At 46.8% G+C, this 17,803-nt stretch overlaps 1 protein-coding gene across 5 annotated transcripts in view; it reads left to right on the top strand.

The window, feature by feature from the left end:
• Positions 1-17,803, top strand: part of TBXAS1 (thromboxane A synthase 1) — a 183,556-nt gene that overhangs the window by 99,287 nt on the left and 66,466 nt on the right. For all 5 annotated transcript variants that reach the window (XM_084785965.1, XM_084785964.1, XM_084785966.1 and 2 more), the window contains one exon: positions 7,001-7,117. In XM_084785965.1, the coding sequence (XP_084642091.1) occupies positions 7,001-7,117 (117 nt within the window). The remainder of the gene's footprint in view (positions 1-7,000; positions 7,118-17,803) is intronic.

Genomic DNA, 17,803 nt, shown 5'->3' with positions numbered 1-17,803 from the left:
TTTCCAATTCCACACCTCAGGGTCACAAAAGCAGCTTAAATCCCCTCTCTTGTGTAACATGAATCCAATAAATATTCACTGGCACCTGCCAAGTCCCGCAGCCTGCTTTTGCATTCCAGAATAGGACAACTGGGTCACCCTTGTGTTTTTTGTTTGTTTGTTTGTTGTTGTTGTTTTTATGTAAAATGCCCCCACCACGCAGGGCCACAGGCTCATATACTTGGATATTTGGTCTTCCAATGGTAGTGTTCTTCTGAGAAATCCTAGAATCTTTAGGAGGGGTGGTCCAGCTAGAAGAAGCAGTTCACTGAAGCATAGGCCTTGAGATTTATTTCCCGGGTCTATTTCCTATTCCCTACTTCCTGGATCACTAAGACATGGGCAAGCAGTGCCACACTCCCACTGCCACAGAGCTGCCTGGTGCCCTGCAGTGCCCCTCATTCTGTCAATCTTAGTAAACTCTTCCTTCTGTGAGTAGCTTCTTGTTGGGGATATGGTCACAGCAATGGGGGGGGGGGGAAGGAAGGAAGGAAGGAAGGAAGGAGGGAGGGAAGAAAGAAGAAGAAAAAAAGAAAGAAAGAAAGAAAGAAAGAAAGAAAGAAAGAAAGAAAGCCAATACAGAAAACTGGTGCTGAGAAGAAGTGAGGTTGTCACGATGACTGTGTTGGTCCACAGGCCTTTAGAGCAGGTTTGTGGGAAGAGCGTGAGTTGAAAATTCCTCCACCAAAGAGCTTAGTGCATTAGCTTTGAATTCAGCCTATTCAGGTGAATAGGCTGTGGTGTGGTCCTAATCACTGTTTGCACACAAGTTTATAGTGTGGGAACAGCCCGACGTGAAGCTTATGTAGTTTGGTGAGGGTAGAAATGCAAATCTGGTCAAAGTTGTAGGCAGAGTATGCAAGGAGAGGACGGGTGTGTGGGGGGGGTGGGGTTGGGGGGGTTGGGGGGGAATAGGGTTGGGGCGAGGCAGGGCAGAGTATGCAAGGAGAGAGGTCGGGGTGGGGAGTTGGGGGGTGGGCAGGGCAGAGTATGCAAGGAGAGGGCAGGAGGGGGGGTGAGTGGGGCGGGGGTGGGGGTGGGGGGGACAGCTGAATTGTTACGGGGCTTAGCAGAATCAAGAGAACCCATGCTTTCTACTGGAACAACAGGAAAAGTTCATGAGAGCTAGACCCTATCTGCGTAGCAGTGAGAATTTATTAGAAAACCTTTCATTTGAAAACAGAGTGCCCAAGCAAATAGAGCCTAAGGGGCATTCTGTTTGGGCATGGCCACCAAGGGGAGGTTTGCCCAGGTCCAGTCATGAAGGCACTGAGAGCCTGGTGGACCCGTGGCCCAAGTGGGCCAGGCTACATCTCCATCTGGTAGAAGAATTGGATTCCTTGTCAACATTGTATTGGCTTTGCAGGCACATAGAAACCAAGAGTCACAGGGTCATAGAAGGTTCCAGAAAGGAGCAGAGGCCAGAGACTATGTAGCAGAGTTAGATTCCCCACATGAAGCTCTTGTGAAGGCTGTGCACGGAGCTACGCGGGTACAGCCTGAGTTGCAGTGTTTGTTGGAGATGACAGAAATGTCAGGAAAGCGTCAAGCCTTGGGCAGAACTGGCCCTAAGGAGAGACCATGTGTATTATAGACAACAGAGCCAAGAGGCAGGACTCCCCAAGCCTTTTGGAGCACTGGTGATGCCAACAGGGGTCCCGGATACTAGACATACAGTGACCTGCTCGGTTTTGGTTTTGCTTGGACCCAGTTTTTCTTTGCTATGCTTCCATTCCTTCATTTGGGGCTTACTTTGTGTGTTTGCAAGTGGTAAGCTTGTTTGTTTCTTTGTTTGTTTGTTTTGTGATGTCTCGGTTTGCTTGTCTTATTTTGTTTTGTTTTGCAAGGGTCACAGCCTCAAGTCTCCAAAGCAACTCTGGACTTTTGAACAGTTAGAACTGTGAGTCTGGGGGACCTTCTGAAGCTCCTCTGAGTGCATAAGCCCACAGGGGCCAGAGGCTGAAGGCTTGGATGTGAAACTGGTCCCACAGTTCCTCTATCTGAATACCCAGCCTCCAGCCAGTGGTCTGGGGTGGGGTGGGGTGGGGGAGGGGGCCTTTAGGCCTCAGTGGCTGAACTGGGTCTCTGGGTGACATGGCCTAGTTTCTGTTCGTCCCCTCTCTGCTTCCCGATCTACTGAGATGCGGACAAGTGGCTGCCACAAACTCTCCCCACTCCCACAGAGCCTGCTGCAGGCCTCCCACACCATGAAGAACTTTATCCCCTCAAACCACAAACCCCACTAAACCTCTCCTCTTTAAGTTGTTTCTTGTTGGGTAGTTTGTCACAGCCACAACAAAGAACTAGTGCACTTGACATTAATACCGTCTCACCATCCTTTGAAAAGACCAATTAATGTTCTTTTTTGTTCTAATACATGTTTAGACATGAAATACTGAAAATCTTATCCCTGGCTTTGACTAACAAAAAACAAACAGACAGACACACAAACAACACACACACACACACACACACACACACACACACGCAAAAACAAAAACAAAAACAAAAACAAACAACAACAAAACCGAACCATGGAGGACAGCAATAGACTATCTAGGCTGAGGACCCAGCAGGCTAAGGGGCTAGGTTGAGGGTCTAATAACATATTGTATGAAGAGTGAAAGATTTTTCCTTTTAATATAAGATTAAGGATAACAGGGACCAGATCCTTAGGTCTTTGGTGACTGCATACAGATGCACAGGGGTGTGTATGTGTGTGTGTGCCCACGCACTCGCGCATGCGCGCACACGGGACAGAGGTCAACGTCAGGTGTCATTTCTCAGGTGGCATCAACCTTGTTTTTCATTTTGACACAGGGAGTCTTATTGTCCTAGAGCTTGCTTGCTAAGTGGGTTAGGCTGGAGGGCCAGCGAGCCCCAGCAGTCGGCCTGTCTCCATATCCTCCGTGCTAAACTTACAAGTGGACAGTCCGCATCCAACGTTTTTCACATGGGCTCTGGGTGCTGACCTCAGGGCCTCGGTGCACAGGGAGCATTCGGCCAACTGAGCTGGCTCTCCAGCCCCCACCCCCACCCCCCACCCCCTACTTCTTAGGTCTTAAGGATGGATCAAACGTAGCCAGCCTTGACCCTGATTCAACAACTGAGTCTGTCTTAGCAGAACTGTATAAACCTGCGTCTCACTTTTTTCTGAGTGAAAAGTCTTAGCAGCGTGGCACAGGCTGGGGCTTTGCCACTCTATAAATATCCATAATGTATGATTCCCTCCTTTGACTCTGGAACCTAAATAAACAGATTATGTTCCAAAAATTCCATAAAACCATAATTTAGTGGCCACGGCGCTCCTAAAGAATCTCATTCTAAATATAGAGAGGTATTCCTCTGCAGAAAAAATACCCCAGCAACTTGGTTCTAATATATAATTAAATCCTCTGGATACTTTGCAGTTATGTTTTATGGCTTATTTTGAGTGTTCATATTTTATCAGAAAATTATAATTTTCCTCTAAATAGGAGTTTTTACAAGGCGTTTGAATTATGTTGGCTGGCTTCATGCTTCAGCTATAATTAAAACAGTGCAAGGAAATAGTGGAGGCCCGTTGCACACACGGTTCTGCAAAGTGCTTGGCCCTGGGATCCGCCTGCATCCTCAGGGCTGGGGCCACACAAACCAACAGTGAGGGTACCATTTGTAACCACCGCTGGGATGGCTGCTTTTAGGGTAGAGAGGAATGCACTGGTGGTGGGGTGGGGCAGAAGGGAGGAAGGGGAGTTGCGGGGAAGGGGGGAGTGGAGGGGAACGCGACGGTGGCTCCTCGAAGTGTTTCTTGGCTCAGATTCTAAATGGCTTATCCTCAGAGACTTCCTGACCATGTCACCCCATAAGATGCCCCCATCCAACCTTCCCCTTGAGAAGACTCACTTTCTCATAAACTGCAATGATATTCATTATTTCTTCGTTCAACTGTCAGCCTCATGAACGCTGTGCCTGTGAGGGTTTTTTTTGTTTTGTTTTGTTTTGTTTTTCAATTTGACACAAGCTAGAATCATCTAGGAAAGGGGATCCTCAACTGAGAAAATGCCCCATCAGATTTGTCTGTTAAGCAAGTCTGTGGGGCATTTTAAAAAAATTATTATTAGCGATTGATGCCGGAGGGCCCAGTCCACTGTGGGCAGTGGCACTCTTAGGCAGGTCACCCTGGGTTGTATAAGAAAGCAAGTGGAGCCCGGAAGTGGTGGCACTCGCCTTTAATCCCAGCACTCAGAAGGCAGAGGCAAGCGGATCTCTGTGAGTTCAAGGCCAGCCTGGTCTACAAAGTGAGTCCAGGACAGTCAAGGCTACACAGAGAAACCCTGTCTCGAAAAACCAAAAAGAGAGAGAAAGAAAGAAAGCAAGTGGAGCCCAGCAGTGGTGGCACACACCTTTAATCCCAGCAGTTGGGAGCAGAGGCAGGCAGATCTCTGTGAATTCAAGGCCAGCCTGGTCTACAAACTGAGTCCAGGACAGCCAAGGCTACACAGAGAAACCCTGTCTTGAAAAGCCAAAAAGAAAGAAAGAAAGCGGAGTAAACTATTAGGAATAAATCAGTAAGCAATGATCCACCGTGGTCTCTGTCTCAGTTCCTGCCTCTATGTTCCTGCCCTGATTTCCCTCCACGATGGACTCTGGCCTGTGAGACTAAGGCGAAGTAAACCCTTTTCTCTCCGAGTTGCTTTTGGTCGTGGACTTGGTCATATCAATAGAAAGCACACCAATATAAAAGCAAAAGCAAAGTCTGTCCTAGTCAATACTCTGCATAACCAGCTCTTGAACATGAGCTTTCTGGGAAGACCACAGCAGAATATCTTACACTAAGGGACTCACACACAGAAATGCATTTTGTCACAGTTCTGGAAAGGCCAAAAGTATGAGGTCATAGTTGATATCATCTAGGACCTATCTCTGTGGTTTAAATGGCTGTCCTCTACATCCCCCATGGCCCTCTGTCTGTGTCCTGATCTTATAAGAATCTTATAAGAATATACAGATACCAAACACACTGTACACACCATAAAGCCTTACTTATCTTAATTGCCTTTTAAAATCTCTGTGGTCAAATATGGGTCCTAGGGATTAGGATTTCAATATATCACATTTTGGGAGATATAATTCAAGCCACGATGCCTATGTTGGACATTTAACAAATCTATGTTAAGAAAAAAAAAAAAAACAATGACCCTCACAGGCCTGACTGCAGACACAAGGCTCCGTACCCCCTGGGCCTGCAGAGTCCCTTCGACTCTCATTTGCCCTGTGTCATATGCACACTCACAGGCCTACCTCAGGACCCATGACTTGCCAATATGTAAATGTAGATCTTACTCTTCATCACCGAGGCATCTTTTTTGCAGCCAACAGAGGCCACTACAGAAAGCTGCAACTGGTCAAAATGCAAAGCACAGCTGACCGTGGGGTACCCAGCCCCAGTTGACACATCTACAACACAAAGTCCTACACCTAAGGCTCAGAGAACATCTAATCAGAGGGGACAAAAGGACTAAGGGCCAAAGGACCAGAACACCTACATAGTGTCATCTACATGACAGGGACACTGTACCCAGGAACTCTCAACAGTGTTGTGGCTGAGACAAGCCTTGAAAAAGAGCTAAGACCTTGAGAGGAATAGGGGAAGAGGAGGCCATAATCAGAATATATTGTATTAAAAATATTGTTTTCAATAAAAGAAAAAATGATAAGGCCTAATAAATGATAACACCAGTTGACACTCCAACACATATGGGAAACTCTCACAAGATTTCATTCCTAGATGAAGAGCTACAGATTATTAATGGGTGCTGAGAGACAGGGCATTTGTCTTCTCTAAGGACGAGCCGGCAATAGGTTATCCAATCCCAAAGGTCAGTTCTAAACAGGTATGAGCAATCCAAAACTAACTCAGCAGACTGTACTTATAAATTTACATGTGTGTGTATCTATAAATAAAGGGTAGGAAATCATGAGTGTGAGAAGGAGAGGGCAGGGCTGGGTGTGGGAGAAGGAAGGGAGGAAGATGCAAATCAAGTGCTCACATATGAAATATTCAGAGTAAAGTTAAAAGAAAACCCAATGGACACTACAACATAGAACCATGAAACAGCCGTCCTGGGGTCCTGAAGGACACTTGTTCATCAGTCCTTTCTCTCACCTCCAACATCCCAAGAACATGGATACATGATTCTGTCATGTCTGAGCCAAATCCACTCAACCAAGACACCCAAAATCTCTTGCCACAAAATTCAGGTGTGACCTTCAACCCTAGGAGACCCACTTTGGTCCTCCCCAGAGGGCTTCACGGGGACCTCGGGGCACACAGAGGCTACTCAGTTGTTTTCATGGTGTCCACGCTGTGACAAGGCTAGCAGATCTGTCCATCTGTCCCCTTTTGGACTCAGCTGTGCCTCTTAGATCCTTGTCTGTGAACATGATAATCCTTCCTGTGTCCTTGCAAGAGAAATCTAGGTTTGGATCAGTGGTGGACTTCAGCAGGCGTGTCTGTTATGTCCTCCAACTGCCCCCGCCCTGGTTTCATTCTGTTGCTGTGGAAAAAAAAACGCTCTGACCGAAAACAACTTTGGGAGGAGAGGGTTTATTTGCCTTGTTCCTCCAGACAGATCACAGTCCATCACTGAAGGAAGTGAGGGCCAGAACTCAAGCAAGATCTTGAAGGAGAAACCATGCAAGAATGCTGATTGCTGCCTCACTCATAGACTCGCACTTCTAGCTTCTTATACAGCCCAGGACCACTGGCCCAGGGAATAGCGCTGCCCACAGTGGGCTGGGCCCTCCTCCATCAACCAACGAACAAGATAACTGCCCACAGGCCAATCTGATCTCTTCAATCCCTCAATTGGCACTCCCCTTTCAGATGACTTGACTGACAGTTAAAGCTGGCTAGGACAGCCACTAAGGTGGCTTCGGTTCCGGGGGTGCTAACCATCTGCTTGTTCCTTTCCATCAGGCCTCAGGTCTGGAACCCAAGCCAGTTTCAGACAGCATCCTCTTGTTGCGTGACAGAAGGTGGGAAGAGGTCAGAGGCGCCCTGATGTCTGCATTCAGTCCCGAAAAGCTGAATGAGGTAAGAGACAGGAAACACAGACTCTGTTCTTTAAGGAACAGGCTTCTCTCCAAAGTGAGGCAAAGAGCTGGCCCAAGTGCAAGGCTTGCCCAGGTGGCACATCAAAGTGTCCCACCTGACGGGGCCCTCAGCCTGTCCACTATACAGAATGCAAAGTGTCTTCCATTTCTCTGGTGTCCCACCCACCCAGGTAACATAAATCAATGGTTCACACTGCATGCCTGGCTCTGTCCCCAGACATCACTTGAGGCACTTTGAGGTACTCAGGAGAAAAGCAGAGCAGTGTTTCTTATCCTTTCATGTGTAGTGGACTGACTGGGAAGCCTGTTCAAACGCAGATTCCCAGGGTCAGCAGGCCCTGACCAGGTCTGAGACTGAATTTCAATTACCTGTTGGGGAGACCGTGTTTTCTGAATGGTGAAGCACTTTACAGGCCTGAACCATGTCTTAGATATCGAAGTGCTGGCCATGGCTAATGGGGGAGAAAAAGAAACGTTGTTGTTGTTGTTGTTGTTGTTGTTGTTGTTGTTGTTGTTTCCCCAGCAGAACTCTAGGTGAGCAGCCAGGCCAAGGTCATCTTTAAGACAAATTTAGAACCGTCAAGCTCCATGAAATGTCACAGATTTTTTTGTTTTGTTTTGTTTTTTGTTTTTGTATTTCGAGACAGGGTTTCTCTGTGTAGCCTTGACTATTCCTGGACTCGCTTTGTAGACCAGGCTGGCCTCAAACTCACAGAGATCCGCCTACCTCTGCCTCTGGAGTGCTGGGATTAAAGGCGTGCGCCACTACTGCCTGGCTTCTCGAAGCCTCTGGCCATTCTCCTTTCTCAGCACAACGGCCCTCCCTCCCCCATCAGCTGTGCATTTGAAAGCTGGCGTTTGCATCGCCTGGAGCCAGTTTCTCCATTATCCATTCCCAACTGTTTGTGGGAGAAGGAGATATTGGACAGGACAGGAAGTGTGTCCTGAGTACCTCCTTCAGTGCAGATGTGACTCTCGTGGTTTCTAGATGCTTCCTTGAACCTTTCGCCTCTAGCGCATTGGTTCTTACTATGGGCCCAGAGGCAGATTACGATGTGTTGCCTGTAATCCCAGCATTGATGAGGTGAAGGCAGGAAGATTTGCAAGTTTGAAGTCAGCCTAAGTTACATAATGAGGCCTTGTCTCAAAACACCAAACCAACCAACAACCAACCAACCAACCAATGAAACAACAAAACTAATTCTTAGCTACCTCAAATCCCATGGACTCCAAATATGGACGGTGCCTGAGAACCTGTGGTCTTTATGAATCCCTCCATGACTCTGCTAAAGCGTGAACGGGGTGACCCCCGTGTGAGAGTGCTCTGCTCCGTCCCCTTCATGTACCTCAAATCTGCTGCTTTTCCAGGCCCTGCTGTCTCTTTTGTTGGGTTTGGGGTAGAAGTCGAGAAAACTCACTTCAGATAGGGAAGCTTCAAATGAAAGCTTTATTTTCTGAGCTCAGGGAGGCACCCTGGGGATATGAACCTTTCCCTGAGGGGAAACTGTATTGCATATTTAAAGGGTGAAAACCACAAGGCGAGGGGGCATTTGTGAGTGCCAATCAGATTTTAACACTGTTTAAGCAAGGGTTTAAGCAAGGGGGTTTCTGTCGGAGGCTGGGCCTGAGCCAGGACACCTGGCCTCAAGGCCTTTAACTATTTCTAAGACATTCGGTCTGGAACCCAAGGTTTTTCATTTATCTTCCTAGACCTTTGGTCTCAAGGTGATAAGGGAACAAAGAAGTGAGCCGTCTGTCTGTCCTAAGTGAGGGCTTTGCAGGCAGTAGATGCTTTTACCAGTTAACACACAATTAGGAAACTGTTTCAAGGGCCCAGGTAGGAGATGACTCTGCAAGCTTAGGAAAGAGAACCTGGTTTGACCCTGCTAGCAGAATCGGGGAGCAAACTGTAAGTCTTGCTTCAAGAAGGCTGGGCGGGCTCTGGCGGCTGCCACCTTCCACTGATTTATTTCTCTCAGTGACCCTAAGGATCCATTCAGTCCATCCTGCTACAAGGGTGCTTCTGGAGACAAGGTTTGTTTGGTTTTTTTTTTTTTCTGGTATGTTCTCTTTTTATCTGTTAGCTACATCCAAGAGGTATCTAATGATGGCTCAGTGGATGGATGAAAAACCAAAGACCCTTGAAACTTTCTGTCTGCTCCAACAAATGCTGTGTGACAAGGAAATAATAAAAGCGAAATCCTTTTATCAAGAAAAACAATTAAGGGACTGGAGAAATGGCTCCATGGTTAAGAGCGCGCACTGTTCTCACAGAGGGCCCGAGTTTGGTTCTTAGCACCCACAGCAGGTGGCTCACAGCTAGTTCCCTATAACTCCACCCCCAAGGAATTGGCTATTTCTGTCGTCTTCGGGCAACCACCCTTACGTGCACACATGCGCGCGCGCGCGCACACACACACACACACCAACACAGAGAGAGACAGACAGACAGACAGACAGAGAGACAGAGAGACAGAGAGACAGAGACAGAGAGACAGAGAAAGAGAGAGAGAGAGACAGACAGACAGATAGACAGACACATAATTGAGCAAAAAAAAGAAAAACCAAATAAGAGAATGTAGCAAACTGATGGCTTCCTCCTTGGAAACTCACAAGCCATACACATGAAAGTGGAAACAGCAGGTCATAAAGAGACCCAGGAAAACTAGACAGTGCAGGCATGTTGAGCCCAGAGAGAGGTACAGAGAGACAGCTGTGAAGCTCCAACATCACCTATCCTTCCCAAATAAGTGGCTTTTGAACATTTGTCACCAAACTTCAGGGTTTATCACCTACCCACACAACCCTGCAAAGTTTATTCTAAAATAATAAAATAAAATAAAAGCCTGCTTTTCCCTGGATTCTGAGACTTTCCCTTTGGCTCCTCAGCAGGTACGGTCTTTCCCACCTGCACCAGCGCGCTGCCCCCCTCCTTCCCTACCATGTGCACCCTGTTGATTTCCAGAGGCTTTCATAGGCTTTACCCACCCATCTGCTTCATGTAGTGTATGTAAGGCTGCCTCAGGCAACAGTGCATGGAGGTACTTTAAGATCAACATCATGTATGTGTGTGCACACACGTGTTTATGTGGCGTTTGTTTGTTTATTTGGAAAAGCTGGGAGTTGAGTGAGGTCACATTTTCAGAATTTTTATTTATTTATTGTATATGAATGCTTTATCTGCAGAAGGCATCAGAACACATTACAGATGGTTGTGAGCCATCATGTGGTTGCTGGGAATCGAACTCAGGCCCCCTGGAAGAGGAGGCGGTGCTCTTAACCACTGAGCCATCTCTCCATCCTGAAGTCACATTTTCATTTAAAAATAAATTGCTTTTGGCTTTAGTCTTTCTGGGGATAATATGTGGAGGTAGAGCCAGACCAAATGCGATTGATGCCTCCGTGCCTCAGGAAGAAGAGACCTGCAGAATTGTGGTCTCAAGATAGACTCGTGGTTAGGATTTATAGAATGGGTTACTGAGTATTGCTAAGAACACAACTGATTTTTTCATAGGACAGAACCTTGCCTGCTTAACCTGCCAGATTTCCCACCCATCCTCCGCAAGTGTTTGTGCTTTTAAAAGGGCACCGGGGAGATTTATTTAGGCCTTGACAGTCTTTTACTAGATTCCTCACCAAAGGCTGAGTAATCCTGGAACCCTGTGCAATTTGATTGTGAATCAGGAAGCAAATGGATGTGATTTCAGGAAACAAAACTGAGACTAAATGCATACTTCTCCAATGGAAATACATAACTAATGGGCTGCCCTCAGGTCAAGTTAGCGCTCATTTTTCTTTTTAAATGTCATAGCTCATCGGAAAGAGGGAAGATATGGTGGGTCTGTGTGTACATGTGTCTTCCAACCTGAAGGAATGACTTTCACAGACTCACGTAAGGTTGCGTGAGTCAGCAAGAGAGTGGCAGGTGGCCTTCAAGTACATAAGAGGAGAGAACGTGTCAAAGAGGAAGCCGACAAGCAGGCTGCTAGGATGAGTTAGCTCCTGCTATGACTGGGATTCTGGAAGCTTCCTATGGCCTTCGTATTAAAGGCTGAGTCCCTAGTGTAGGTAGTAGTCCCCCAACTGGAAGTTGATAGGAGGCACAGCCCCAGAGGGGACTGTGGCATCCATAACATCTCAGATTCCTTCTCTCGCTTCCTGCCATGTTGTCAGAGGTTTTGCTTTGACACAAACCCCAGCCATAACATGCTGTCTCACCAGAGGCCCAAGGGAACATGGACTGAACCCTCTAAAAATGTGGTCCAAGAGAGCCATACTCTCTGTAAATTGGTGGTCTTGGATGTTTTGTCATAGTGTCAAAAAGCAGAATAATACAAAGGGATTTGAAATCATTGAGGATAAAGAGACCTCTGGACTTGAATAGCTGGATGAAATATTACAAACTGTTAGACTCATCACACACTTTAACAGTTATAAAGACAATTGATGATCAATTTAGCTTTGTTTATTCCAGACTCAGAGTTTTTCAAAGGTAAATGCCTGGGGAGCGAATGCCATAGTTTGTCCTTGAGCAAAATGGTACTTTTGAATAGCACGTCTTTGCAGTTCCCACCGTGAACCTCATTCCTAGTGCTCCAAGGACAAGAACCCAACATGCCATCATATTAGTCAATTTTGCATCACTACAGTAAAATACCCGAGGCAGATAAGCTATCAAGATAAAAGGTCTAGCTAGCTTGCAATTAAGCAAAGTCAAAGTCTAAAGTCAGTCAGTGAGAGTGGCAGATGGCCATTACGGAGGGCATGTTGGAACAAATGGTCACATCTAGAATCAAAGCAGAGACAAAGACAGACCAGAGTCCCCCACAGCCCCCTTCAAAGGCATGCTCTCAGTAATTTAGCTATCAAAAGTCCAGATCTTAATACCACAATCTTAAAGACATGCAGCCTCTCAGTGACACTTTGTACTCAGCACCATTGGGCGGCTTACATACTCTGTCCTCAGAATCTCCTGTCAGAAGCGGGCGTTTGCCCACTTACCCCATAAGCAAGGACTGAGCAGACACGTGAGACCACCAGTGAGGATGTGGGTGTCACCCAAGAGTGAATAAGCCACTCACACAGCAGTGTGCAAGGGGTGGGAGTCTGGCTCTTTCCACAACGTGAAACAGACAAGGAAGGCTGGCATCTTGCGCGGTACCTAGGGCTGCAGCCCTCTGCCTAATTTTTCACTTTCATCCAGATGTTTCCTGTCGGGAAGGCATAGTCAATAATGTATGAGTCTTATAGACAGAGGCATATGTGCTTATTACTCCCCATAGGCCTTTCCTGCCCGGGAGAAGATGTATCGCTCAAGAATGCCTACAATTTTTAAAAATTCAAGTTGATGCAGTCAGCTTGTGAGTGAACGCACGGCTCAGACCTTTTCAGTGCAAAAGCCTGTGCACAGCCACAGTGGTTATCGTGGCTTTGAGCTTTGTTTGGCCGTTAAATTCCCAGCATAAACTCTTCAGGCGGTCAGTATGGGGTGGGGGGTGGGGGGGGGCGCTTCTGTGGCAGAAGAGGGTTTTCCAATAATGCTGGAACAAGCAGCTTTCCCTCAGCAGCATAGCTGCCGGCAGTTTATTTTCAATATTTGCTTTTATTTCTTAATCCTCCCAAACAATAAAAATAAAAGTCATTATAAACCAGCGTAGCTGTGGTAATAAATGCTTCAGAGTCCCAAAATACACTGTCCCTGTCTGACCAGTTACCCGTTTTCCAGGATGTCTGGGTTATTTATCTAGCAGCACGAGACCGTTATCCTGAGACACAGTTGTATCCCACTGACACCTAATCTTCTAATTAAAATCAGAATCATGATGGACTGTTTAAATTCTACTTTTAAATGTTCATTTTCCATTTGCATTTAAAAGAAAACACACTCCTCATCATCGATACCCCATCCTGGGTTATAATTTGTCTTTCTTTTGCTGGAATCAGAATGTCACTCACAACTTGCCGCTGGTTAAATGGAAAAGAGCATCTGAAAGTGCTTTACAGCTTGGCCGTTGCTTGGCAACATCAGCAGCCACTTCCTCACTGGAGTAAGTTCTAATTGGTCGCAACTCTTGACAGGAGTCTCCGACTTATTGGAAACGACACTTGATTATTCATCTAGGTGGCTAGAGCTGATGTGTACCAGCAGGGAATTCTGCATAAAAATGAGTCACGGATGTTTTTAATATCTGGGTGGCTTTTAGCGATGGTGTAGTGGATGAAGGAAGTGATACGTTTCGTTAGCTAGAATTAATTTTTCATTTGTTAGTCAACAGTTAGAGCCCTTCAAGGCATTCATTTTTAAAACCCCCTTCAGTATTCAACTATGTATTCAACTATCTCCCTTCTAAATTCAATTTTTAAACATGGTTGCCCTTAGGCCTAGTGCGTTAGTCAGTGGTGAGTTACTATAGCAAAGACCAGTGATGATCACCATACCAAAAAAAAAATTTTTTTTAAGACGTTTTATCTCAGAGTTCTGGGCATTCCGGTCCTTGACTGATGGACATACACTTTTAAGTCTCTTCTGAGTAAAGGGGCAGCCGTGCATGGTGAAGGAGCACAGGCAGCGAGCACACAGCCTCTCTGCTGGGGACCAGGAAGTGAAAGAGAAAAAGGCAGGCAGAAGCCATGTGATACCCTCCAAGGCTACTCTCCCAATAACCGGAGGAGCTCCCACCAGGCCCCACTCTTAAAGTTCCACCACTTCCCGACAGCGCGCTGGACCAGACCTTTGACACATGGACCTCTGGGGAATATTCCAGATTCAAACTATGGCACCAAATGGAAGAAATGTTAACTTCTCTTACTTGTTGGTTTCTGTGTTTACAAATTTTATAGTGTAGAAGTACAGCAAGATACATAAATTATTGCATAAAGACCGTGTAGCGGAAGGTGGTGACCGGACTCCTGCCTTGTAGCAGATGTTAGGTTTGGGGGTGTGGAGGTGGGGTGGAGCGTATTCCGGGGTAGGTTCTGAGGTACACAGAGCAGTGCAGAGCCTGCTCATAGAATAGGTTTTCACTCAAGCTAGAAAGGCACCAAGGGAAAAAAAGGAATTGCAAAAGTGGGTTGAGGCATGCAGAGGCTGCCCCTGCCGCCCAATGCCAGGGGCAGCCAAGAGCTGTTATACACTTGGAAGCCGAGGACTGACTTCCTCAGAACTCTCTGGCAAGAGAGAGCACTCCATTTAGCTTTTTAGCTTTCAAGATGCCAGATGTCCCCAAACACATGAGGCAAACCAAACCCTTCCGGGGCAGATGAGGAGGAGAGCTGCAAACGAAACATCTGGAGTCTCCTCTACAATACCAGCCAAGGGTGTGGGCAGGTTCCCAGGGCCCAGGTTTGGGACCAAATACGGGTCTCTACTCTGATACTGTTCTTCGCCTTTCCTCACAGATGGGCGAATGGCTCGCCTCGCTCCACACCATCAGTGAGTAAGGCTCACACCACTTGAGCAACATCAGGTAGCTCAGGTGACCCCTCCTTCCCGCTCCCTGAATGGGAAACACTCTTCTCCCAACACTCAGTGAGACACTGTTCTCCAAACTTCTAGACATCCAAAGGTTCTTACATGCTGAGTCGTTTTGTTTTTCCCTCTTGAGTTCCTAGTTTCAGACCTTCAAAGAGTGAAATTATTATAACCTAAGGGTGAAATATAGGGAGGGGCAGAGGGAATGTGGAGCTGATTTTAGTGGAAAGGTGACAGGAGCCACATGGTTTGGCATTCTTAGTCCTACTTTTCATGAAATTATTTGAACCCAGAAACAACCAGGTTCTGTCATCATAGAATTCTAAGGTCACTGTGTCAAAGAGATGACAATAAATTTCTTTATGTGCCGGGCGTGGTGGTGCACGCCTCTAATCCCAGCACTCGGGAGGCGGAGGCAGACGGATCGCTGTGAGTTCGAGGCCAGCCTGGTCTGCAAAAGTGAGTCTAGGACAGCCAAGGCTACATAGAGAAACCCTGTCTCGAAAAACAAAAAAACAAAACCAAAAACAAACAAACAAACAAACAAACAAAAACAATGAATTTCTTTATAGATGGGATATGTCATTTCAAGCAGATGGGGTTATTGATACTACCCTCTACTGGCGTAAATTTAGAAGATGGCTGCATTTCCCCCATGGTCCCGAGCAGATTCTTAGCCTGATGTTTAGTGGCTCATTCGTTAGGCTTTTGCGTTGCTGTGACAAGGCACTAGGCAAGAGCAACTTAAGAAGGGAAGGCTTTATCCTGGCACTCAGCCCATCATGGCAGGGAAGGCACAGAGGCAAGAACAAGAGCCGGCTGGTGACACTGCATCTGCAATCAGTAAACAGAGAGTATACAGGAAGTGGGCTCAGCCTCCAGCCCCACCCCTAGGGACTTGCCTCTCCCCAACAAGAGCCTAACAGCAGCACCACTGCCTGGGGACCAAGGGTTAAAACATATAAGCCAGATGGGCATGGGGGCACACACTTTCAATCCCAGGATTTGGGAGACAGGGGGAGCAGATATTTTGTGAATTTGAGGAGAGAGAATCCTAGGAAAGTCAAGGCTACAGAGCAAGAACTTCTTTCACCACCACCCCTCAACACCCCCTCCCCCCACAAAGCCAAAACAACCAAACAAAAGGGCACACATAAGCCTCTGGGGAGATATTTTACACTCAGCCCGCAATAAATGGCCTCCTTGAGTTCCCAGAATGCTATGGGACGGGACATCAGAGTTTGTTACAGTGAGGACACGGCTAAGGATGGGGAACACAGGGTCAGAGAGATTCAGATACCATGCCTAAAGGAAAATGTAAATTCAGTGTGAATCTCCTGCGTTTTGCTCAGAACCAATTAAAAAACAAAACAAAACCTACTCGGAGCCCGTGCTAAGACAAAAAGAACATCCCAGTCTATTGATGGGTTCTGAGTGCCTTTGATATGAACACAGTCAGAACGTTACTGCTCAGGCCAGTGCTGTTCAACATGTGGGTAAGAACCCTTTTCAGGGGTCGACTGACCCTTTCACAGAGAGTGCCTAAAATCATGGAAAGCACAGAGATTTACATCATGATTCCTAACAGCAAAATTACAAAGTAAGGACAAAAATAATTGTATGGTCGGAGTCACCACAACATGAGGAACAACTGTATTAAAGGGTTGTAGCATTAGGAAGGTGGAGAACCGCGGAGAATCAACTGAGTAAGGGTACAACAGGCACCTTTGTTTGTCTGCTTGGTTGGTTGGGTTGCTTTGTTTGTTTGTTTGTTTGTTGTTGTGTTGTGTTGTCTGTTTGTTTGTTTGAGATAGGGTTTCTCTGTGTTAGTCTTGGCTGTTCTGGACTCAACCTTGTACACCAGGCTGGCCTCAAACTCACAGAGATCCACCTGCCCCTGCCTCCCGGAAGTGCTGGGACTGCAGGTAAGCCCACTGTGCCTGGCTACCAAATATTTTTAAGTAAATAAGTAAATAATAGAGAATGGCAACATATAAGAGTTACCATGTAGAGGGGATATTGGAAATCTGTTACCTGTTGTTTCGTAACAAGTTTTCACCCAAACCCAGCAGATTGAAACAAGAAACCTTTGTTAATACATTATTTCTGTAACTGGAGAGTCCCACACGGCTTAGCTGGGGTCCTCTGCTCAGGGTCCTCTTAGTATAATGGTCAAGTTTCCAGTCTTGTCTGTGGTCTCATCTGAAGGGTTGCCTAGGGAACATCCGTTCCTTGTGCACTCTGGGAGACAGCGTGTACGATGTCCTTCAGCCTGTGAGGATGCTCAGAGCATTTCAGCAACATGAATACACAGACAACAGTGATTTTAGAAGATCAGTGTCGTGACTGAGTTTTGAGGTGGATTGGGAAGTGAAAAGTCAGCAGGCTCTTGGGATGGTTGGTTTATAGTCTACCTACAGGTTCTGGTTGTAGTCAGGTTCTGGACTAAGGTGCTTACCCTATGGCCATGTCCTCAGGAGGCAGGATGACAGCAGTATCCCAGTGATGGAGTCTGAATCATAGCAGGGAGATAAAGATGAAGGGGACAGAATGACCAAGGATGCAGGCCCAATGGACTGCTGTCTATGAGGAAGGGGAGAGGTGCAGAGAAGGATCCCCGGCATCCATAACAGCCCAGGGATGGATCCTCCATAGGACCGGTGCCATGTTTGGACCACTCCTGACTACCGCTGGGTGCTTTGCGTATTTTGTTTCTAACTGTGGTTACCGCACCTCCAAGGCGGCACTATTATCCCCATTCTACGGGTGAGGATATAAACTCACTGTATTTAGGCCACTAGAAACCAACTGCAGTTCCAGGGAGTGGAATCACAGGCACTGGCAAAGACTTTGAGTGCTTGATCTTCTTGGAGCCAGGGTGCGCTACCCAAGTGGAACTCTTCACCCTCGATGGAAAGTGGTGAGGGTCGGATTTTGGAGAGCAGGCAGGGGTTGGGAATGGTCCTTTGAATGGGGGAACACCTCACCCCTTCTTGGTCATCTCCCTGTAAGGCACCTCCTCTGTCTACTCCTAAGAATCAGAATTCACCCGTTCGCCTTCTGTCTACACTATTCATCAGAAACAGTTGAGGATGGGGCTTTATTCTCAGCAACCAGAGTTACCAAATAGTTGCCCAGTCCCACTTTCAGACTGTCTTTTCTAGGGACAAGCAGGTTTGGCTTCAGGACTGTCCA

The sequence above is a fragment of the Acomys minous genome, assembly GCF_964271855.1.
Source record: "Acomys minous genome assembly, chromosome: 6".
Taxonomy (NCBI): domain Eukaryota; kingdom Metazoa; phylum Chordata; class Mammalia; order Rodentia; family Muridae; genus Acomys; species Acomys minous.
Note: the sequence above shows the minus strand (reverse complement) of the source record. Positions and strands in the feature narration are given on the sequence as shown.